We start from the raw sequence: 24,330 nt of genomic DNA on the forward strand, positions 1-24,330 counted from the left end.
TGATGCAGAAACTTCTGATAGCTGTTTGAAGAAAGCCTCACCCACCTCATTGTCCTGGTCTGGTGCTTACAGACACTCACCACAAAATCACCCTCGTTGCTGTCCTCTCTGACCCTAATCCAGAGACTTTGAACAGGCATATCTCCAGTTTTATACTGTACCTCTGAGCAATCATACAGCTGTCTTGCATACAGAGCTGCTGCTACTCTTCTCCCCTACCTGTCCTTCCTGAATATTGTCATGGATTATACTCATCCATGACAATACTCCAGTCATGCAAGCTATCCCACCACTATATGGACATGCAAACCTGCAGTGAAATAAAAGGAGGCAAGAACTTACCATAGAGCAGCTGACATGCAGTAGTTGCCCAGATGTGTCCACTCTTCCCTATCCAACCCGAGTAAGTGAAACCAGGGCAGTTTGACCCTGAGTTCAGTGGGGTTAGAATTGCTCCAGTTTACCTCTTACTAACCATGAACTAATTATAGGCACAAGTACCATGCATCTACTACTCAACAGCTACCTTAACTCACTGCAGTTTTGTTGTTTGTCCACATCCAGTGTAGGGCTTTGTATCAAGTGTTGCTCAACTTTTACAACATGGTAAAAACATTTTACTACAAAGTAAACTTCTAGTTAGCCTGTACCATCAGCTTTAACTGATATGCATGCTGTATACCTGTGCACTTAAAACTGCATTAGAGCAAGAATTTTGCCATCTTCAAATTTAAAAAAAAAACACATTTTCATAAAGACTTCCTATGGTGTTAAGTGGACTATGACAAAAATATTTTGGTTAAAACAAGTAGCAAATGGAAGCTTGTTAAGGCTTCAGAATAAACATCTTTAAATGAATCGTGGTGGTAACTATAAAGTATTATATAACTACATTACAGCTGATTCTTCCTCAGGAACTTTGTTCTTCCAAAAAAATTGCTACTGTTTCATTATTGTTTTCTGTTGTCCTATACAGGTACTTTAAGGTACTGATTCAAGAAATGGATCTCAGATTAGACCTTGGGTTCCTATTTGCATTGCTTGATCTCTTTACACAGGCGGATATGCCCAAAGATGAAGAGGTAGAAAACGTTTAGTCATAACAAGCAAGAATGTATTTTTAATTTCAAGTGTTACACAGATGTGAAAAAAATTGATCTTCTGTTGATGTGGGCAGGAGCAGGTGGCAACACTGCTTCAGGCATGAATTAAGCAGTGTGCCCCAGTCTGCTAAATTGTTCAATAGCTGCTTACTGTTCCATGCGCACAATAGGTGGCACCAGACTTCTTTTACTATCCTTACACATTGTCATGATGTATATACCAAGAGGTGTCCAGGCTTAAGAATAAAGAATAAAACTGGCATTGAACTAGAACTTTTGTATGTTTACTGGAGTTGGAAGACTCACATTTTTAGGTTGGTTGGGTTTTAATACTAGCTGTTATTGCTGTTTTATTGACTTAGAATCTGCATGAGATGGCTGCTAGAATTTTCAGCTTACACATTTGCAGTCTTGTTGCATATTCAGCAAGTACACAGTCTGTAGATTTCAGAGCTTAACAGTAGAGAGAAAGTGTTGTTTTCCTTTTATAATTGAAAAAAATGGAGGCCTGCAGCACTGAGATGACATGCCGAAGGTCAAACAGAGCAGAGGAAGAGGCAGTAATAGAATGCCCATCTCCTAACCTCCTAGTCAAGCATGTTATGAATAGGATCACAGCATCACTAGTTTTGTTGAAAGACCTCTGGAGCCTCCGCGGGGTGCCTCCCATGCCTTAATAATCTGCCCATCTGTCGCAGGAACACTTCATCTGCATCAGTCACTCTATCTAGGAACGCATCCAGTAGGAATAAGTATGAATTTTAGAAAACACTCACAGAATTGTAAGGTTGGCAAGACCTTAGTTGAGGCCCCTGCATAGAGGCAGACTCCTCTGTTTCTAAACCTGTATTGATGCCTGTCCAGCTTCTTGAAAATCTCTAACGAGAGAGGTTTTCTAATTTTCCTAGGCAGTTTGTTCCATTGTCGTGCTTTTTTTACAGTTAGAGTTTCTCTGAGACGTGATCTAAACCTGTTTTGATGCAATTTAAATCCATATGTCCTGCTTTCTGTTGCAAGGAGGGAACATTGTATCTTCATAAGTCTTAAAAAAAAATTGAATGTCACTAATTATTTTTCTCTAAACTAAACATACTCAGTTTTTTCAACATTTCCTCATATAGTTTGAATTCCAACGCCTTTAACATCTTTGTTGCTCACCTCTTGATCTCTCCTGGTTCAATATCCTTTAAAATGCAGTGCCCAAAGCTGTACAGAACATTCTAGTCTTCACCAGCATTGAGTAGAGTGGTATTGTCACCTCCTGTGTTTTGCATTCCGTGTTTCTGTTAATATAATCAAAGGCTGAATTAGATTTTATTTGGTGACAGTATTATGTTTGCTGACTCATGTTGAGTTTGCAGTTCACCATGACTCCCAGATTCCAGTATTTCTATCAATTGGCTCTTGCAACTTCCTGAAAATTGTTGTATTTCAGAATTTGACTCTCTAACCTATTGAATTATAAAACATATTGTTCAAAATACTTTTCCAGGTTACACTTTTCAAAAAGGATGTAGAATCTCTCCATGAAGAATTGATGAGTGTGTCATCAATGGATACATCACAAATCAGCTTGTATGAATACTTTCATATCTCTCCAATCAAGGTATGTAAATGTCACAGAATGAGTACGATATCTAATTAAAATATTTTAATTAAAAAAGGAAAACATTTCCCTTTGAAGTAGAAAAAATATATAACGCAGAGAGCAGTGCTGAAGTTATTGAACTTGTCAGTCTTATAAATAAGCACAAGGAGTTATACCCCTTGGTGGTGAGGGGAGATTTAATTGTGTCACAAAGTTTGGTTATAAAAATCTGCATGCTTCTCCCTTGCAATAAGTCAGTGGCTTGAAGTTGGTCATAAAAACCGTTACACCCACAGGTTTTTTTGCTTGTTTGTTCTTTAAAATATATTAACATCCTTCCTCACATCTTCAATTGTTCCCATTTTTCTGAGAATTCACAAGGTTAAATTTCTCGGGTACATTTTTTCCACTTACTTCCCAAACCCTGTCTCATAGAGTTTATGCAGACACTTGCTATATTGCTGGACAAGGGATTCATGCACACAGAATTTTTAACACTTGTGTAGTGTTGATCTGTATATCTAAGAGAGGTTGCACTTGTGAAGAAGACCTCTCACCCAACTAGTGGGTGGGGGAGAAAAGAAAAAAATACCAGGAACTCAAGGACACTGAAAGTGTAAACCTGGCTTTCCCTTTGATGTTGCAACGTATTCCAGCTTAAGAATCCAGTGCTAAGAAGAAGGTATAAGGTAATAACAAGGACATTTAAGTTACCAAAGAGAACCTGTTTGTGGAACTAAAGGTGAAAGAAAATCACTTCATAAAGTAGCCTGCATCTTCATAATTAGATTCAAGAAAGTTCAGCATAACTAGTTCTTAGGAACTTGAACTCAATAGTACCAGAAACCAAAGGAGCTTAAGTCCCACATCAACAAGCAGTAAAGGCCATAAAGGTTTTTTTAAAGACTTTCAGAACATATGTTCAGTCTGCCATTTTGGGTGGCTGCAAATTTCTAACTATTATAGATTCAGAACCTTTTATAGTTCCCAACCACAACTGTACACTCCTCCCTCAATTTGGGGTTTTTCCAGTTTTTATAAGCATTTCCAGTGTGAGTTTTGCAAGCCTTGATTTCTGTACCTATCCTGTCAGTATCTTCAGTTTTGAGCGAAATACCTAGTTGCTTTTTGGAAAGAAGGCATATATACTTTGTACATTGTAGAAACCTACACTAACAATGAGATGCTTTCCAACCATCTATAGCTTCTCATACTTATCACAGGGAAATACCACTACCAATTTCAAGTCTTGCTACTAAGTCCATTGGTAGGTAAAGATTCAGCAGTAGTCATGACCTGCCCACCCATGCTGATGGTATGCTATTTTTTTAAGAAGTGTACCAATAGATCGTTTCATATCCTATTAGCACTGATAAAAGTAAAATTGACATAATTGGCTTTTGTCTGATGTGGCCGATAATGTTGCTGATAAATGCTAGATGCATGCGTGTAGCTCGGCAGCTTGGAGAGTAGCATCCAGCTGGTAAGTCTGTGGGGAAAGGGGGTGGGGGGAGGGAATGGGCATCAGAGGGTGCAGAGCGAGGCCCCCGTAGTGAAGGAGGTAGTGGGGCTAGGGCAGGGGCAGACACTGCCCAGCCAAGGCGTGGCAGGCCATAGAACAGAGATGCAAGTGACTTGTCCAGGTGCAGGGGGTGGTGGCTCCCACTGCTGGTGCACCCCAGGGGAGGCACAGAAGGGCACATTCCCCTCAGATCTATGCATGGGGGGAGGGCAGGCTGCGAGCTGAGACCAGGAGCGGCACTGAGCTCTTTCTGGCTGGAGGGCTGGGCCTGGGCTGCACTTGGGTGGTGGCAGCACCGGGGGGGGGGGCTACAGCGAATTCTGCAGTGGCCACAGCCCATCCCATAGCACCCCCTCCCAGTGTCACTGTCTCCCACCCCAAAAGCAGCCCCAGCCCAGCCCCCCACACAAGGAAAAGCCCGGTGCTGCTCCTAGCCCCAGTTCACAGCAGCAGCCCACCATCACCTCATGCACAGATCCAAAGGGAAATTGTCCCTCTGTGTGGTGGGAGCCACCCTCCCCCCTTCCCCCCCCCCCCCCGCACCTCCAGGCGAGGCACTCGCAGCTCCCTCCCATGCCCCACCCTACCCTGGCTGGGCAGCACCTGTCTGCCTCAGCCCCACTCCCTCCCTCACTGCAGAGGCCTCGATCTGCACCCCCCCCACACACACCCCTTCTCTCCCCCCACCCCTTTTCCCCCATAAACTTGCTAGCCTGACACTGCTTTCCAAGCTGCTGGGATGCATATTGGCAATTGTTTCCATTTCAGCCTATATGGCTCATTAATAATCAGCCATCGGTATCGGTCCAAAATTTCTTTATTGGTGCACCCCTACTTTTTTTTTTTTTTTTTTTTTTACTAGTATGATTTATTTGTTCATCAAAGACATATTCTAAAAGATATCAAGAAAGCAATCACTGTCACTGTTGAAGTGATCATATCAATGGGGTTCATAATAAATTCACCAAGGTCACGTAGATGATTTGGAATTTGGACAATAGGATCTCAGTGCCTTACAGACCCAGAACAAGGATCCAAAATCAGTAGGTGATGGTCCAGATCATGACATGAAAATAGAATCTGTTATTGTTTGCAGTTACAATATTTTTTTCTCTTCATAAGAATGCTAGGGCCCTGAGACAACAGTTCTGTATTATGGATTCCTTTGGAGTGGAGGAATCTACTAGGTGTCTAGCCTGAGACAGTTCAGGAACAGTGCAGTTTGGTATACAGTTCTAGCTTAGTATATTTGATAGCCTTTTCAGCCTTGGAGGTAGAAAAGTGTTTCTGTCACCCTCTATTGTCTGGTCTCTGTGAACTTGATGTTTTTGAAATCACCATTTGAAAAAAAACCCTTGTACATGAATTACAAAAGTTTACTTTTCACTAACCCCTCCATATTTTAACCACCTGTGTTAAGAAGAAAGAATTCATTCTTAGAGTTCATCAAGGACACTTTGTATGGGTCAGGGAAAGTAATATACAATTAAGCCAACTCTTTGGGGTGGGGAGGATATGAGATCTTATCAAGAAATTTTGATAACCCTCATGGAATAATAGTACCTTTTCCCCCAGATCTTCACATTAGAAATACCGTAATAAAATTATTTTTAAAAAAGCTCTCACTTAAATCACTTACCTTTTTTGGACAGTTGACACATGTGAACGCAAGAGAAAAAGGTTTAATCTCTATAATATATGTCATTATAATAGGGAAAGGAACGAATAGGAAGACTAAGCAAATGAAAGAGACCCAAGGAAAGAAATTGACCTGGAACAATACAGAAAAATATGGGAACAGAATAATGTATCTTCCATAGGTGTTTTACACAGAAAACTTTTATAAAATACTCCATAGATGATGCATATTTTCAAATAAGATCCCTCACATTTTCTAATGATGATGGATCATGTTAGAGAGGCTGGAAAAAGAGGCTCCTTTTTTTCCATGTGGAGTGGCTGTACCCAGAGGTCCAAATATCTTGGGAAGAAGTGACCAAGAATTGTAACGGTTGTGGTAGGTGGTAAAACCCCTTGGAATCCACTGCTTTGTCTGTTGTTTATCCCAGTAAAAGGAAATGTACTTTGCAGAATGAAAAGCTGTTACCTTTTTGGATTTTAATGCTTAAATTTTGTGTAGCAAAATACTCTCCCCACCTCCCACCCTAAAAATGTGATATGATAAAATATGGGACATCCTGTAGATGTATCTGTAGCTTCAAATTAAACTATTAAAAAAGAGATAAAAATTGGATACATATTTAGAAGTATGGATTCCATTCCTGACCTGTGCATAACACAAAAAATCACCAGCAAGTAGGCCAGAATTTTTGTCCAGCTTCTTTAAATGTTAGTGAATGTAACTGACTGTTGTATTGACATATATTATCATTATATTAATAGTCCAGGTGATTGAGTTAGGAGAATTGATTTATATTATTAATAAAGTCAACCTTGCGCAATTTCTATGTAGTACACTTGCGTTGGAATTGGTTTTTTTTTAATTGCCTGAATTAAAATAAATGAGTAAATAAATGCTCAGATATCATAGAACAATAATATATTCACATATTTGTTGGGAGCTTATCATAAACCAGTTTGTTATATATTCATTTTTTGTGTAAAGACTCATTTTGCTCAAGGCATTGATTTTATAGAAGAAATGGACTTCCCCTTACTACCAAGATTTATAAGAGAAAGGTTGATTTTGTTATTCAGACTTATTCCACAAGGTATAAGGCTATCATCCTGTTTAGTACATCTCTCATCCCACTTGGCCTTTCTCCATTTTTTGCATGAAAGGGGTGGATTACATGGTTAAGTTCCAGTGTTTTACTAAATAGTACTGAACCAAGTGAGAATCTTGTATAATGTGTCCTTCAGAGAATCAGAATGTCAGTTTCTCTCTTGCATCACTATCTTGATGTTCAGGGTCTGTGAAAAGCAATTTATTCTTTTTAAATGTAATTGTTTCTGTTTTGTAGTTGCTATACACATCCAGTTTGTATAAATTAGATGTAATTAAAGAATCAGAGTGTTTTTTCTTAAGTGTGCTTTATTTGACTATATTGGTACCTTACTGTTCTTAATTGTGGTCGATAAAGTGATCTACTCCCACACTTTTCTGTTAAGTGAAATTAGTCCTTCATGGTATTTATTCCTATTCTTTTATTTGCTGCTTGTCAGAATATTTACCCTCAATGGGAATTATCTTTTATATTTTATTCACTTATGGAGTAGAAATCTGTCAGTTCTTCTTTGATCAGGTTTAGTGTCCTTAAACTCTTCTTTGTCAAAAATATTTGTTGTTGAGCACAAAGGTAGTTTGCCAAATTCCAGGAAAAAATGCTGAATATATTAAACTGTGGGGTGCTTGCAGTTTAATGTCAAGGGGAAATTGTTCTTATTAGAGTGAATTTTAGCCAAGATTAAGAAATGTCTATCTCAATTTTAAAATATTTTACATTTTTACACAAAAACTAGTTAAAGCATCATTAAAGTAATAAGTAATCAAATGTTGTTCTACATTCTCTTTTTTATTCTTCCAGTTACATTTAAGTTTTTCACTCAGCACTGGTGGAGAAGATGGCAACAAACAAGAAAGACAAACTGAACTAATTCCAGTTCAGTCTTTGAATCTCCTGCTGAAGAGTATTGGTGCCACACTCACAGATGTGCAAGATGTTGTCTTTAAGTAGGCTTGATATGTAGCTCTAAAATTTAAGTGTATACATTAAATCAACATTTCAAACACACAAATGTATTATTTTGTTCTAAGTAATATGGTCTTATTTTAGGTTGGCTTTCTTTGAACTCAGCTATCACTTCTGTACGACCACACAGCTACAATCAGCAGTTATAAGACATTATTCAAAACAGGTTAGTGTAATAATAATGTATTCCTTTCCCTAAATACACTGTTTTGTACTCCAACTAGAGTTGTTTATAATATATATATATTTTTTTGTCCCATGCTCAAATGTATGCTAAACAATTTGGTTGGGACCAAGTCGGTGTCCTTTAAAAAAAAAAAAAAAAGACACTCCACCAAAAAAAGCAAGTAGCTGCATTTTAAGGTATCAGTTTAAAATTGTGTCAATTTAAAAAAGATGATTTTAAGAGTCATTCTAGATACTCTACTTGCCATTGAATTCCCTTGCCATTTTATTTTACAGTTCTATTTTCTGTGGCTTAATTTTTGTAGCATAAGCGACCAACGCAAACAGATCAACCGGAGTATATGAACTCCATTAAATTGTTGCTCGTGAACCAAATTCTGCATTCTTTTTGTGAAAAGCAAATAGTACCATAGTTTTCAATGTACTGGTAGGTAAAGAATAGACTGCGGATAACAACATAAAAAAGCTTAATGTTAACAAAACAGATTACCTGTCTTAATAGTTTATCTCAAATACAGTAACTTTTGAATTATAGCTGTTCCTTAGTAGGTGGGTACCGCTAGTCTTTACATCTTCCAGATGCAAATCTGCTACCAACACTTCACACACTTAGTATAGCCTTGCTATCCCAGTCTTCAGAGACAAATCTGAAGTTTAAATCCCTGTTTCTAAAATAGACTCCAGGATTCCCTTTCAGTTTATCAGTTAAGAACTCAATAATCTGGCAAAGAATTTGGCATCTTTTCTTATTCTCCAAAACTCTAAGAGGAAGATTTGAATCCACTAAGTAATGTTCCCTTACATTTTCTATCCAGTTATAAATCAAGTTGATTCATGGGTAACATTTATGAATTAATTCCTGCCTCGTAAGTCTTGTCTTAATATGTCTCTCAAATCAACCAGACTACGTTAACTTTGTCATGTAGTGACAAAGCAAGAGAAATATATATGGAAATATCTGACATGTCTATTTTATATAACCTGGGTCTACAAGTACTAATGTGTATTAATCATAATTATATGATTTTAGGGGGCTGCAGATTTAGAGTTGTTTCACTATCTTATATTTCTGTTCAGGTTTTTTGTTTACAAAATAAATTTAATTCAGAATCTTTAAATTATATTGGGGTTTGTGTGGGGAACAATTATAAGATGCTTGTAATATTTTTATGTTAAACTACTGATTTAAGAAAATCTGTTCCTTTCTGGCATTGTTTCTGTCAAGAAATAACGGGTATAATTGTGAATTTATAGCATATTACTGCATTCCAACTATAAACCAATCATCTAATATTTTTTGAATGTGTATTATTTGTCTTAGCATAGTTTCTACACAAGTTGTTCTCAACAAAGATGTGCACAGCATTAGCATGGTTAGGTATGCAAACACCTATACATGATTCACAAAATAACCCCAGAAAATTCAAATAGGAATCCATAGGATCAAAAACATTCTGACCCATCCTAGTCTAAGGAGTTTTGAAAACAATTGCTCTGTATTATTCCATATTTAGAACAATGTATGAAAACTAAGAGCTAGCATTTTACAAAGGGGGGGGAGGGGAGCTTAAGTCTAAAAATAATGAGAAACACTGTTCTACAAAACATCTGTTTATGATGTGTTTTCTTCCTACTTAATTCTCTTTTAGGCTATTAAACAAATGTATGTTCTTATACTTGGCCTTGATGTTTTGGGTAATCCATTTGGCTTCATTAGAGGTTTGTCTGAAGGAGTAGAAGCATTCTTCTACGAACCATACCAGGTAAAAAAAATCTCCATTTAGTTTCTAGTGAAACTCATTACAGTTGATAAATGACTTGGATATTTTGAAATCTGGATATTTCAAGTAGCTTTCATTTAAAAAATTGGTTTAAGCTCACAACTTCTGCTTCTAAAAAAATCATTCAGATCTGTGTAATTGTCAGGAAAATAACAGCAAGGATATGTAAATGCAAGAATATGTAAAAGCTTGTTTCCTTACCTGACAGAAGACATTCTTTGTATTTATTGATTTTAAAATATATATTGTGTGGTTTTAAGACTCATAATCTGAAGATTTTTCATAATTTCTTAAACTTCTACATTATATACAAAAATTATTTATATCTTTTTTTGAAATTACTAAACTTTTTTTATAACTAGTTTCCTGTCAGTTAATGTGTGGGGGTTTTTTTCAGGGAGCCATCCAGGGTCCTGAAGAATTTATTGAGGGAATGGCACTAGGACTTAAAGCACTAGTAGGCGGAGCTGTTGGTAAGCTGCCATATAGCTACTGTGCGTGTGTGTTCAGTGGTGACTGTGCAATCAGATCACTATATGAGTTTACAAATTTTATAATTTTTACAAAGTGTTTCATTTTTTCTTAGGTGGATTAGCTGGTGCTGCATCCAGGATTACTAGTGCTATGGCTAAAGGAGTGGCAGCAATAACCATGGATGAAGACTACCAACAGAAGAGAAGGGAAGCCATGAATAAACAACCTACTGGCCTCAGAGAAGGCATCACTCGTGGAGGGAAAGGCTTAGTATCTGTAAGAAATATTACTTCAGAAAAAACAGGCAATTTACTTCAAAGTAACTGTGTAAAGAAATGTACTATATATTGAGAAGAAGAGTAAAAGAATAGGTACACACTAAAATAATAACCATTTGGAGAGCTCCTTTTCTCTGTTTTAATTTTGTCTTTGCAAAGTTCCTGCTACACTAGGATTATAATTCTAAACTGAGAATATACTGGGATTTATAGGAGCCATGAAGAAATTAGATTTGTGTTTGAGGCTTAGAAACCCCTCTAGCTTGGCTCCCATTTTTAAGTTGTTCATCTTTAAAGCACAGGAAAATTATTTATAAAGAACATATTTTTGAGGGTTCTCTTATTTCTCCCAACAGGGCTTTGTTAGTGGCATAACAGGAATAGTGACAAAACCAATAAGAGGTAAGTGCAGGTCTTGCTATGTATTAGCTGTAAATAGGTTTTTAATTCTTATGTTCTCTGAGAAATGTTGTAAAACTGAAACATCTAGTGCATTTTGGTGTTTTGTAATTGAGTTTTGATTTATGATAACCTTTGTAATGTCCATCTTAATTATGTAAACATTTGGTTCAAAATAAAGCATACTTTTTTATAAATCAGTGAAAGTAGTAAAAACTAATGGTCATTATTTAGGTTTTCCAGTATCTATAAAGAAATAGTTTTATAAACATCTTTACTAAAGATCTTTCTCTTTTAATCATTTGTAGGAGCCCAGAAAGAAGGAGCAGCTGGCTTTTTCAAAGGTGTTGGGAAAGGTTTAGTGGGAGCAGTAGCAAGGCCCACTGGAGGAATCATAGACATGGCTAGCAGCACATTTCAGGGCATTAAAAGGTATCAAAAATAGAATGAACAGAGTAGGACATAAAACAAGAGGTGTATAAGTCCACTGATGTTAGATGCTCTTAATTTTTTTAATAGTAACTGTTCTGCTTTTTCAGGAGCATTCAACTTTTTGTTTGTCTTTGCAAATGCTGCAGAAAAATAATTTGTATTAAATGCGTTGTTATTTATACTGGTAACAATCCATTATCTAAGTTTGGTGTAATCATTTGATGATTAAAACCACAGTATTGAATCGTTACTAAAATAAGATTGCTCATCTGTCTTAGCCATTGCCAACTCAAGCTAAAGTTGTATTTAAAGTTGGCTTGAAATACCAGCTCTACTTAAAGTTTCATAATCAAAACTACTTCCACAGCTATGACCTTGCATCTTACCCCTAATGCCCAGAAAAAATACATCTTTCGAGTTGGTAAGAATTTTAATTTTTACAGCACCTAGAATACCAGAAGAGAAAAAGTAAAATCCAAAACTAAAAAGTTTTTGTTAAGAACCTCTCCCTCTTTCACAGAACAGTTCAGCTTAAGTGCCTACTATGGCAACAGCTATGGATTGACTTGTAAAAGTGATATCATGTCTTGTATGTAACTGAATAGAAGTTACTTTTGCACTACAGCAGATTAAAAAAAATAGAAAATATTTTAAGAGGTCATTAAATTGCTCATGTTGACTAAAGGTATAAGTTGATTCTCTTATTGCTGTTCAGGATTTAGACTATTAGTTCTTTTACCTCGTGCCCATTCTGGATCGTGTTCTGTCCTTTACAGTGTCTTTGTGGTGATTATGAAATACAGATGGAGGAAAAACATCAAAGAAGTTAAGAAGATTTATACAGCTTAGGGCTCTTTTTTTTAAATGGGGAAGTTTTTTAAATTAAGAAATTATGTACACATTTACCTAGTCATATAATCATATTCTGCACTAAGTTCTCCTTTGAAATAAATGTCATCTTGTGTACCAGCAAACATTCAGTAAGGGTACCTGTACATGTCACGGTGTTTAATCCTCATTAAATTAAATAGGTTTATAAAATTTAAACTTGTTTATTTTGGAGTGTCACATCAGTGTTTGCACATACTAGATTTTCAAGCAAATTAAGCCTGGTCCCTGGCCAGCACCACAGGAAAAGATATTTTAAATGTATATCATTATCCCTACTACATGTAAACTGTTCTGAATTTGTGCCTTTTCAGAGTTACAGATTCTTCTGATGATGTGACAAGTCTGCGTCCACCTCGTTTCTTTGGTGAGGATGGAGTTATTAGGCCTTACAGATTAAGGGATGGGACCGGAAGTCAAATGTTACAGGTGAAGAAATATGATCTGCTATAAATGAATTGAATGAAAAGATTTATATACATTTTTATTTTTATGTTTTGATAGGCAAAAATAGTCTCCCTTTAATACATTTTTATGCACACTTGGATACATTTTAATTTAAATTGTTTAAATTCTACTGTAACTACTGTGCTTATTAATTCAGAATGTCAAAGTAATGTTTTTGCAGTATCTGGGATTTTGTCATACTGCATCAGTTGTGAAAGTACTTAAATTTTTTTAACTGTTAGGCTTTAAAAAAATCTAGACTTCAGTCACTGTAGAAAGGAAACTGAACCATTTAACTTTAAAAAATTAAAAATCATATTGTAATAATTTAAAATATTACTAATAATCATTATTTTTGGAAGTTCATCATAATGTTAAAATCAGTTAAAGCATTTGGACTGTAAGCCAGTTCATTAATTAGGTAAAAATTTCCAAACATCAGTTTTTCTTTCCTTAGAAGTGAAGCTGCATTTAAACATATCCATCAGTGGGAAATGACAGAACTGGCTGCACCACTATTAAATTGAGCCAACCAACGATGGTAGATAGGAGACTTAAAGCTTTATATTAAGAGATTCCACTTGAGCTACTTGGACAGTTTGCCAGAGTAACTCAGATCTGGAGATGAATTACAAAGAATTTAGTGACTTCCTAAAGTGTGGTGGATGGAAAAGTAATTTCAACACATTGAAAAAGCCTTTGTCTGGCTGGAGGCTTTGATTCATTTAGACCAAGTTCTAAGAGATACCAGAGTGTGAAACATGAAATTAGACTCTGGTCATTTCTCATCCAACGCGCTTTAGGTCAAGCCCCTCCCTCCCCCCCGCCATTTTGAAACATGGGGATACACGACATGCTCTGTGTGCTTTAATTAGAGCGCCACTCTAATTAAAACATCCCCACCCCTGGAGCACATGTATAAATGCCCTGAGTTCTCATTGTCCTGAAGAGTTCTAATATAACCTATAATGAAAATCCTATATGAGCTATGATTCTCCTTCTCTGTCTCATGATTCAGCTGAATTTCCTGTGCTGTTGTCTTACAAAATGAACTAAAAGGCAGTGTACCCTTAATTGGCAGAGTTAAAATCTGCTATTTCTGAACTAGGTCTCAAGTCATCACTAATCTTCCTCTTTCTTCTGAGTTGATTTTTCAAGGGACTTTCCTTTGCTTGGAATTTCCAATAGTAGTAGTAAAGTAGAATTCTGACAAGGCTATAAGTCCAATACCATTTACATAAATTTGTGTAAATTTCTGTTGTTTATGCTCAGTCTTAAATTTTCAAGTGTTTGAGTTACTTGTGAAGAACTTTGGGGACAGGCTACAGCCAATGGCTGATGGATAGACTGATTCAAAATGTGCAGTTTTACTTTTTATGCTCTCTAGATTCGTAGAGTGCCATTTTCTAAAGATGACATAGTAATAAAACCTGCCACTGCCATCCTAGCATCATCAGCAGCAATTTGAAAAAAAAATGAACTTGTAAATCGTAACTTTCAGGGGGTTTTTATGGATTTTTTTAAAAATAATTTTGAAGACTTCAAGCAGGAATAGAAGTTATTCATATTGTTAGTCCTCTGGGAACAGGAATGTTACATTTAGAGTTCAGCTTCGTGGTAGACTATTAATTTTTTTTTTTCAAACATGTTTTCTGTATATACTAGTCACTGTTTTTCCCAGGAGACAAGAACCCAATTTTTTAAATTCTACAACCTTTAATTCATTAAGTTCTTAAAAGTATTTTGTTTTGTTTGGGAACAGGAGAGCCTTCCTGTATAACATAAGTTACAAAGTCCAAAGTATTTCATGTGGCTAAAATAATAAAAGTTCCTTATGAAATAATTCTTTCTCTCGTCATATTTTCTGATTTTATTGGTAAAATAAAGTTCATACAGATTAGACAAAAATCTTCTTTTAAAAATATACAAGATTTTTGTCCAATCAGTATGTTTCTTTTATTAAACATTAATTTACTACTTAAGATGGTTTTGGACGTCAGCTGACAACAGCAGAATGATTAGAGAAATGCAGTGATCTTAAGGTTGTTGTCTTGTGTTTAGCCATAGCCCTGCTGAAGGCATTGAATGTAGCAGTCTGCTTGTATGGAACAAGCTGAAAAAATGTCAGTGATTTCATACATTGTTGCCAGGTGTTAATAGTGTTCTAGCTTTGGTAGTCCAGAGATATGAAGAAGACAACTTAGGTAGTTGAGAAAGAGAGAAGACAAGGCTTCAAGCATCATTGTGAGACTTGATGAAGGACAACTTAACCTCAAAAACTTGCCTCCTCTCTTTCCCAAATGTACAAGTTGTTCCTGTAAAAATGTCCTATTTCATCTAAACAATCTTGCCCCTCTCATTGTCAGGGTCATAACTGTACTGGAATACTCCTGTTGTATTGTCAATTCAGAAGCCATTTGAGAATCATTTTTTGCTTTTTTTCTTGTTAAACTAACCTGTGAGCTTAAACTAATACTTCTGCTTTTTTTTTTTCTTCCTTTATCATGCTTGCAGAAAAGACAGGCCTACAGGAAATGGACTGTCACTCACAGTAGTAGTAGTAGTGATGATGATGATGATGATGAGTTAGAATAATATTTACTGTTACAAATGCATATATTCTTTGTCACATTAGCTGGACAACTTATTTACAATACTAAATGTTGCTACTACTATAATTGCTATACAAGTATAAATTGACTGTTTTAAACCTTATCTTAAAATTGTACAAAACTGTAGGCAAAGAAGATGCATAGTGGCAAAAGTTAAGCACAGGAAGTATGTTCTAGATTAAACCTTATTACAGTAAAATGGTAGTAAATTGCATCAAATTCTAGTTTACTATTGTGTGTCTAGTTTTTTTCCAGATAAATTTCTATAAGGTTTATTTAAATAATGTTTTTCATTTTCATAAGCATTTTCTATTTAATTTAGATCACCATTTGTTAGCCTCTTATAAATGTGTTCAGTGTAATCTTACTCAGTTGTACCGTACTTATTGATATTAAAAATGCTCTTGAATATTTTATATTCTATTTATTTGATATTTCAAATCTATTTTGTCTTCCTTTCTTTTGATAACAATAAATGTCTAAAAATATATCTAAAAATGGATTCATCTGTTCTGTTCCAACATCGTAGCTCATATTTCCAGAACTACATTTTGTTATATCTTCATGATTATCCTAGAAAGGATAAATCTAAAAAAATCTTTAAAAAAATTAATCATTCTTTATTATTTTCATTCATTGCAACTTCAGTGTATTTCATTTTTAAATATTACTTTAAGTTTTTGCCTTTTTAGAATCTTAAAGTGAAGAAAATGTTGATTATCCAAGAGCCCAGTTACACATTCAAATTAAAACTTGATAGAACCCAGCTATAGAGTTGTTACACATTTTCAAGCACTAACTTTGTAGCTGACTGGCTCTTTTTGTAGCTAGATGGATATTTTTATGGTGTGACAATTACTTTGCATATGTGGCCAGTCTAAATTTACTGCGAGTGTAACCAGTTAATTGTGTAACATATGTAACATAGCAGGGACCTTAGTCCTAAATTCTTACCTGACATTTTTTGTTTTTCATATACTATAAATGAATCAGTGTGCATTTATATTTATATAGTTAAATTTATATTTATATTCATTTAAGGAATATATATTCCTTAAATGAATATAAATATAATGTTGTAAGAATGCACTGACATCTTGGGAAAATGCCACTGGTCTTATCAGTCTCATCACTTTTCTGTATAGTAACATGGAAAAACTTTAAGGTATTTCTGAACAAGTTAGAAGAAATGGAAGAACATTGATAAAACTTTCTCAGCATTTTATTGGAAATTTTGATGCGTTAGTATAACCGCTTTCTTTTTTTAAAATTAAGTGCTTTATTTACATTTCTATACTTATAAGTTGACCTGAACTTTTTTCCTAGTTGTTTTATGCTACTAAATTTAGTTGTATTGTAAAGAGTTTCTAGAGTATGCTTTATTAGTATTTTTTATATAATAACTTAGCTGGTTTGTTAAATATTGGCAGAATGACTGTGCTTTAAAACAAAAAGAACCTCATCATTAGTGCCAATTTAAACCTTATCATATTGAACAATAGTAGTTATTCCTATCAGTTGCATAAATGTAGAAGGAAGAATTAAATAACCTGGTGGGGCTTTTTTCCTGTCATTGACAATTACTTTGCATTTAAAAGTTGCTGCACAGTATTCAGTCTTGTGCAGTGAGCAAAGGGATGAACATTGAATTCTAGATAAAAGGTTAAGGAAATTTGACGTAAGAGCTCATTTTAGATGGTGCAAAAGATATAATGTGCTTTGCACCTCTGATTAGTTTTGATACTGGAATTCTTAAGGCAAGTCCTGTGAAATCAGTTGGAGCATATATTGCATTTACTTCCTTAAGATAGTGAAGAAAGAAGTATAGGCATATGTTAGACATCCATTTAAAATGATACAATGATATATTTAATTGAATACGTAGTGAGACAAGTAGGCATTCTTTAATCCTGAAAAACAGTTTTAAATTAATCTTTCTGAAAAGGTTACCAGTATGTTATATTACAGTCAGTGCTATTAAGCAATAACTTCAAATCAAATATCTGACTTTTTCTTTTCCATTTTAATATGTATAGTTGGTTTCATTACACCAATATTTGTATTCACTCCAGTTTCCTCTTTTCTCTGTAGTAAGCCATCTGTCAACCTTCAACCTAGCGAATTTAAGTTTCATAACAAAAACTGGGATAACTTTAAATAAATGGAAATGTAGTCGCTTTCAATTTGACCATACAGAGTAGTTCTGTAAAAATTGCATGGCTGGTTCCAGGTGACTGATGATTCAGTTAAATTTGTATTATGCTAGGCCATCTTACAAGCATAATGGTCCAACTCTGAAATTGTCCTTGGACCTAAAAGTAAAGTGTTTTTCCTATTTAAATTAAAGATTGGGGAAAATATTCTGGTTGTAAATGGACATAATTACATAGAGTAGAAGATCATTTGCTTACAGTTGTGCTGTTTTTAGTGTCATTATTCTAACTATCACTGCACTTTTTAAAGCATTTTTATTGTACATGGGGAAAGAAGTCTGTGCGTGCATGCAAATGTGTGTGAGAGTGTGATTTGCCTCATCACAAATAACTTTTTTGCTGAAGGCATGGAAGTAAACCTGTGATCAGTATAAATTGGGAGTCACCATCCTGCAGGCTGAATCCCGCCCACAGACGCATTTAATGTGGTGCTTTAGTGGCGGGGGACATTCAGCGGCAGTTGCAATCCCCATGCCGTTATCGGAAGAAATGTCAGCAGCATCTATATATATATGGGGGGGGCAGGGAGGCGGGGGGGAGAGAGATCTAGTTGTGTGTGTCTATATACACACATCTAGATGTAGGCAGTGTGGGGTGATGGATAGAGGCAGCAGCCACCCCCACACACTGCCTAGATCTAGATCTATGTCTACAGATATATTTGGGTCAGAGGCAGTGCTAGGACTCGACTAATATATGTCTTTCATTTGAAGTAATGTCATCAGAAATTTTCAGGGGTTTCAAAAGACTGATTCTTTGCACTGTGAGCATGTATATTTTTTTAAATAATAAGCTACATAAACCATTATTGGAGTGTAACTAGTGCATTTTATCAATTTGTATAATATATTGTAATAGCCTGTTTTAATTTTCTGCTGCATGTCTTCTCTCTCCATTCTTCACTAATGTACGGTACCTCCACTTGAGGAATTTGTAAGTAGTCCACTATTGTTGCTGAAGATCCGAGAACTGAAAGTGAAGATCTTTACTTAGGCCACTAGATTTTTCTTTCAGTAGCAGTGAAACCAATTTGCAGTTCAGATTGGCTCACTCATTTTATTTACTACTTAATTTGTTTTTGGGCCCTGGTGACTTAATTTAATCTTCTAGCACTTCTCTCCCAGAGGTGAGAACTTTTCATTGGGGCTGTAAACCTTCTTTTAGATTCCAGACACGCCGCCCCCCCCCCCCCCCCCCCCCCCCCCGCCATACAGTATCTCTCAAGTTCCTCTGCATGGCCTTGAAGCAGCAGAGATGTCCTGCAGGCATCAGGCCAATGCCAAGGGCTGGAAAGGTTTTCAGGATGTATATATGGGGTAAGCAGTGCCCTGTTGTCAAAAGCCACTGACCTGCTGTCAGATGCTGTCAACCCACATCCTTCCAAGGACAGGAAAAGGTCAGGGGTGCCATACAATCTTAATCTAGTGACACTTGAGCTGGGGCTTCAAATTAGGTGTGTAGAGCGTGTTTGACCATGGGCACAAACATTCTCAAGGGGAGAAATCCCATGTTTCAGTAAGTCATGCAACTTTCAGAAACCCTGAGTTCCAAAAAGGCAAGAACAAACATCCTGTTCTCTATGCTTCGTAACAAGGCTGTGTAAAATAAGGGATTAACCCTTTTTTCCATTTTCCTTCCCACTCTTTAAGAGTGTTTGCCAGAAGGGCAATGAAAGGTTGTTTCCCAGAAGGGCTCTGTATCCACTTCATTCCCCTTCCTCCATCCCTTCTACTATATCTAAGCATAAAGAGAATTCTGTTACTTCTGTGAAGTCCTGCCTCAGGCTTCTGCATAGTGGCAGGCGGGCTCATGGAAGTTTGCCCTATCATGGAAAGGAGCTCAGAATGTCCTCATGCTGGCTCCATGTTAAAACACAAGGAACATTTCAGATACACTTATTACTACAACAGAAACACTATTGTGAAACTACAGGGGGTAAGTCAGAAATCTCTTTATATGTTTGAAATAACTCTTGTTTTACACAGTAAATCCATGAATATTATCTGCTAGCCAACTTGGAACAACAGGCCTGTGTTCTTTTAGTTCCCCTGGGACATTTGGAGGCTGTTCCCATAACTAAAGCGTTTGTTACCTATACTCCTCTTTAAGTGCAGGATTTCCAAATGTCATGCCATTTTCCTTCAGTGTATATACCTAGGGAAAGGTTCTGCACTTGCAACACCAAAACGTTATATAACATCACAAAGGACTTTGGGGAAATAAGGATGGTGTAGCAGTAGCCCCACTAATGAAAGACCTGGTCACATTTTCAGAAGGTCTTGTAGACTACACAAATGAAGGAGATACTAAATACAAATTTCAAAGCATCAGACATTTGACTCGGTTTGAATCCTTCATGTGACTTGTTGCAAGAACAAAAGTTAATGGGCATAAAGAAGTAATGTCACATCCATGAATACTAAACATTCATTGAAAGATTTTGTCATTCAAATACCATGTAAGGATCCATCTCTTCCAGAAAAATGAAGAAATCAGTAGCTCAGCATGTCATTATGAAAGTCAGCATAGCAATCTATTGGTCACTTCCAACACCATGAATATTCAAGAAGAGACTGTTCCCCAGGCAGAGTTAAAATCTGGAACAGACATTTTCAAGAAAACCTTGAGCTCCTCTATTTTTTTTTGCAAACCACCAAAAATCTTCAGTATGGCAAACATAAGATGAAGATCTGTGTATGAGTCTTTGAAAAATTATTCCACGTGCCCTGGTCACTGTCTACATATGTGTAGACTCTGACACTTTACTGTGGAGTTGACTAATTAGCTCTGCAGTAGAGGGCACATGCAGATGCACCCCTTGTTCCTATGGGATTACTGCTTGTTTATTTGTTTCTCTCAACACTGCTTCTCTTTTTCCTTCTCCCCCTTCCTCTCCCTTTCCATCTTATATTCTCATTTCTCTTCTTATGTTCTGCTTTCTGTACATCCTTTCTGAACATCTGATTAAGTGAGCTCACAGAATCTTGTTCTCTACACAAGCATACATACACAGAGAGCAAATCTACCCTGCCTTCTACCTGACTTTGTACTAACATAGCTAACTACATTTCTGTATTCTCCATACCTAGCATCATAAGGAGGATCTGTGTGTAGTCATAGCAAGGCCCTGGACACCATTTACACAGGTATCTCCACTCACAAATAATATGCCAATTGTCCTGGTATCAAAAAAAACCCTAATTCATGATGTCCAACCTGCTGGGAAAGATTTATTCCAACAGATTGTTCAAAATCAAAAATCTTCTGAAAATAATGGAGAGGACTGAGTGGTATGACCTGGCTATAATTGTACCACCTTAGCAAACATTTAAAAAGATCCAGAATCTCTTAAATTATTCATTTCCTGGCATAGCTCTTCCATAGGCAGTTATTTCCAGTGGCTAGCATAGTGGGTACCATACATCAAATAAACTCCTTGCAGGGTGGTTCTTAAAATTGTCCCACAGCATTTCTTCCTGAAAACAGGCAACCTCTCCTCAATGCCCCAAAGCAAAATAACATTTCATTCCTTAATCACACCTGAAAATAAATGCAAAAAAAAAAAAAGTTAACATCTAATTCAATATATAACTTTGTATGCTTCCAATGGAAGTGACCCTTAAAGAACAGAGAGAATAGATTTCTCATTGACAGCCATATTGGTGGCCATGGACATGCAGACTCGGGACATTTGTCCTTTTAGTTCAGTACCTTGTCTACAATGGAAGCCAACACCAGTTACTTCAGAAGGAGGTGCAGAAAACCTCAGCACAGGTCACAGGGGAAGTTTCTTTTATTTCCCATTAGAAATGTATATATGAAGTTAACCACAGTTTAAAACCTGGAAATAGAAATAATGTCCTGGGCAAAGAAGTTTCTGCTGCTTATCAATACATTTTACTTAAAGGATACAGAAAGAAGGAACTCTCATTCTTTTTCTACTCCTGTGCTGGTCCAGTAGGCACTTCAGATACCCAAGGAAACTGCAGAAAACACCAATGCACTTGGAGGCTAGTTCTCTTCAATCAGACTTGAGTAACCTACAGCTAATATCCTAGACATTGGACAAGGAATGCTGTTCAGCAATTCACCATTAAATTAATCGATACCTTTCGGTGTCCAGGCAAAACTCAATCTGAAAGTTCCATTCATAGACATTTGAACTTTATTTCTAGTGGAAGTTCTCTGATTCTTAGTTTGTACTGTGCCTTGCAGTGACCAATGAGGTTCTGGATGTTACTGTAATCCAATAGTAATAATAAACACAAAGTTCTGATTTTTTTCAGTTATACTAAAGCTTTAGTCCAGGATAGTTGAATGAAATACTGTAGCCAAGTACCACTGAAATGGAGCTAACAGCTCTAGTTGGGGTGTTTAGGCAGGCATTTTAGATTCTCCATCCAATGTTATCAGGTGTCAAAAATCAGAACAGTAGAAGAGACGAGCTGGTGCCTCACCTTACTACTTTCCATTTCCCTGAAAATAAAGAGTTGCAAGTTAGCTTTCCCTTATTGAGATAAGAACCACACTGTTGCTGTTATGGAGAAGGAAGAGAAAAGTCTTACCGTTCCAGATGCTTCTTCCCATTCTCCAAGGGGAATCCTCATCACAGGTCTTGGGAAAGTGTTCTGCTGTCATTTTGTTTTTATCCTTAGTACCATACTGGATAGTTGTGCCATAAATTTATCATTCCTGGTGGAGTACACATACCAATTTTACTTAGTCTCCCTTGATGTCAAAAATGCCAGGGCCCTAAGCACTCAATATTACTGAAAGCAATTTATTAAAATTCCAAACCAGAAGTCGTGCTAGGCACCTGGGAATCTGTTTGTAAAGGAGTCAGGCAGTCTAATGCCACCATGGGGGAAAATGCACCTCATCTAAGGCATGAACCTCATTAGAGGACTATTTACAGAAGAATGAAATCACTTTGCAAAGGCATCCTTCAGTAGGAAGGTTTCTAGTTGGTTCCCAAAGAATTCTTTAAGTTACAAAGTTGTTTTTTCGCCCTGTGTACAAAGCTGTAGCACAAGCTTTTGCTCAGGAACTTCTAATTCTTATCCTCACTCCTGCTTTTATGAATCACTGCTCTCTAGTTCTCATTTATGATGAATTAGGAGAGCATGCTTTGCAGCAGTGAGATGCTTGTTACCTGATGGGTTTTTTTCTTTTAGCACTTTCTTTCCTTCTTCAATCCTCCCCGTGATTGGGATACAGTTAATAATGTGAAAATATTCTAAAGGCAGACTTGAACATATAATTACATTAAGATTATTTATTTATTTATATGAAGTCAGGTTGTCTTAATGCTAAAAATGGATTGGTAGAGAATTTATGGAACTTCTGAACATCTCTTCTGCTGGTCTGAGCTGAAGGATAGAGGATGCACCTAAGGGGATGCAGCAGTGTGATGGCACCCTCCTTTGGCTGTGCTGTGCAGTTCCTGGAGCATATTCAGTGAGGGCCAGAGCACCATGACCTAAGGCCACTTGATTCCCCTTTTTTCCTCTGCCATTGAATTCAGCAAGGAGGAGGGCAAATGGCTGTGGTACTTGCATCCTGGGCTTCGGAGCCATGCAAAAGCAGAAACTCTAGGAGGTGCTCAGCTGGTGATATCAGAAAGCTCCCGGCATGTATGGAACTCCAGTAAGAACTTCTGACGTGCTGGTGAGCTTCAGTACCTCTCTAAGTGCAACCACCAACAGGGGTGGCTGCTCCTCCCTCCTGGATCTGTCCATTGAAGGGCAGGTTTTATTTTTGGAATCTCCAGCAACAATATGGCTTCTCCCTTCAGGTTCAATAACTGGGAGCATTAACCTGTTAGTGATGAGTGACAATGGAAAGTGGCCAACAGAAAATTGTCTGGTATAGTACTTGCCATTTCATTCAGTTAGCATGCTTTTTCAGCTACATTTGAAGAAAATACGACATAACATTTATGATTGTTGTTTTAATGTTTTGCAGTCTTTTTTAAGCTTGTTGTTACATTTTACCGCAGTTAAAAATTACCCTTTTACCTTTGAAATCTTTAAACATCATTTTGTTTGAACATCTTGCATGCCATTTGCAATTTCCAGGAAAGCAGTGCATTATAGCAGAATCATAAAGTGGGAATGTACATTCAGTGTTATCTTTCCATTGTGTGCAGCTTCCAAATCTATGGAAGGGTTTCATGTTCTCCAAAACAATGGAGACAGATGTGTTGGGGTGAATATGCATATTTTTAATTATCCAGCTGAGACACCGTATATATTGTCCTGCCAGAAACTGCATGCGCAGATGCACTGGGTGGCAATAGGTGTGATTTGTTTAATGGCTCTCCAAATGCGGAAAATATGGTAAAACCTCTCAAACCTTTCCAGGAAATGTGTATATTCTGCTTATCCAAACTGTCTACTGCACTGCATGTGGAGGTTATGGATTTGGTTTGTGTGCCTACTTGTTCTGAGGGTTGTTTCAAAGATAATTTAGTCTGTCTTTTACATCAGTTTGGTGAACACTTAAACATTTGCTAAAATGAATGGGGTAATAAAACCTTTACAGAGAATTTCTCTGTAAAATATTTACAGAGAATTTATTTTCCTGGAATATTAGGTGTTTACATAATATTTTAAAAACCTACTGTTTCTAGTTTTGGTCTGCAACCATTCTTTATCTTTAAAGAAATCATCACTGACTGTTCTGAACCTTTCAC

At 36.6% G+C, this 24,330-nt stretch overlaps 1 protein-coding gene across 2 annotated transcripts in view; it reads left to right on the forward strand.

The window, feature by feature from the left end:
* The window catches only part of VPS13A (vacuolar protein sorting 13 homolog A), a 177,331-nt gene that overhangs the window by 136,271 nt on the left and 16,730 nt on the right, over nt 1-24,330 (forward strand). The window contains exons 59-69 of one of the 2 annotated variants that reach the window (XM_059724804.1): nt 977-1,082; nt 2,596-2,709; nt 7,762-7,907; nt 8,011-8,092; nt 9,762-9,875; nt 10,291-10,366; nt 10,480-10,643; nt 11,002-11,047; nt 11,353-11,476; nt 12,679-12,793; nt 15,326-15,921. In XM_059724804.1, the coding sequence (XP_059580787.1) occupies nt 977-1,082; nt 2,596-2,709; nt 7,762-7,907; nt 8,011-8,092; nt 9,762-9,875; nt 10,291-10,366; nt 10,480-10,643; nt 11,002-11,047; nt 11,353-11,476; nt 12,679-12,793; nt 15,326-15,406 (1,168 nt within the window). In that variant the 3' untranslated portion in view covers nt 15,407-15,921. Of the gene's footprint in view, nt 1-976; nt 1,083-2,595; nt 2,710-7,761; nt 7,908-8,010; nt 8,093-9,761; nt 9,876-10,290; nt 10,367-10,479; nt 10,644-11,001; nt 11,048-11,352; nt 11,477-12,678; nt 12,794-15,325; nt 15,922-24,330 lie in introns of those variants that run through there. The other variant, XM_059724803.1, reaches the window with a different exon arrangement.

The sequence above is a fragment of the Alligator mississippiensis genome, chromosome 3 (assembly GCF_030867095.1).
Source record: "Alligator mississippiensis isolate rAllMis1 chromosome 3, rAllMis1, whole genome shotgun sequence".
In the NCBI taxonomy this organism is placed as follows: Eukaryota; Metazoa; Chordata; order Crocodylia; family Alligatoridae; genus Alligator; species Alligator mississippiensis.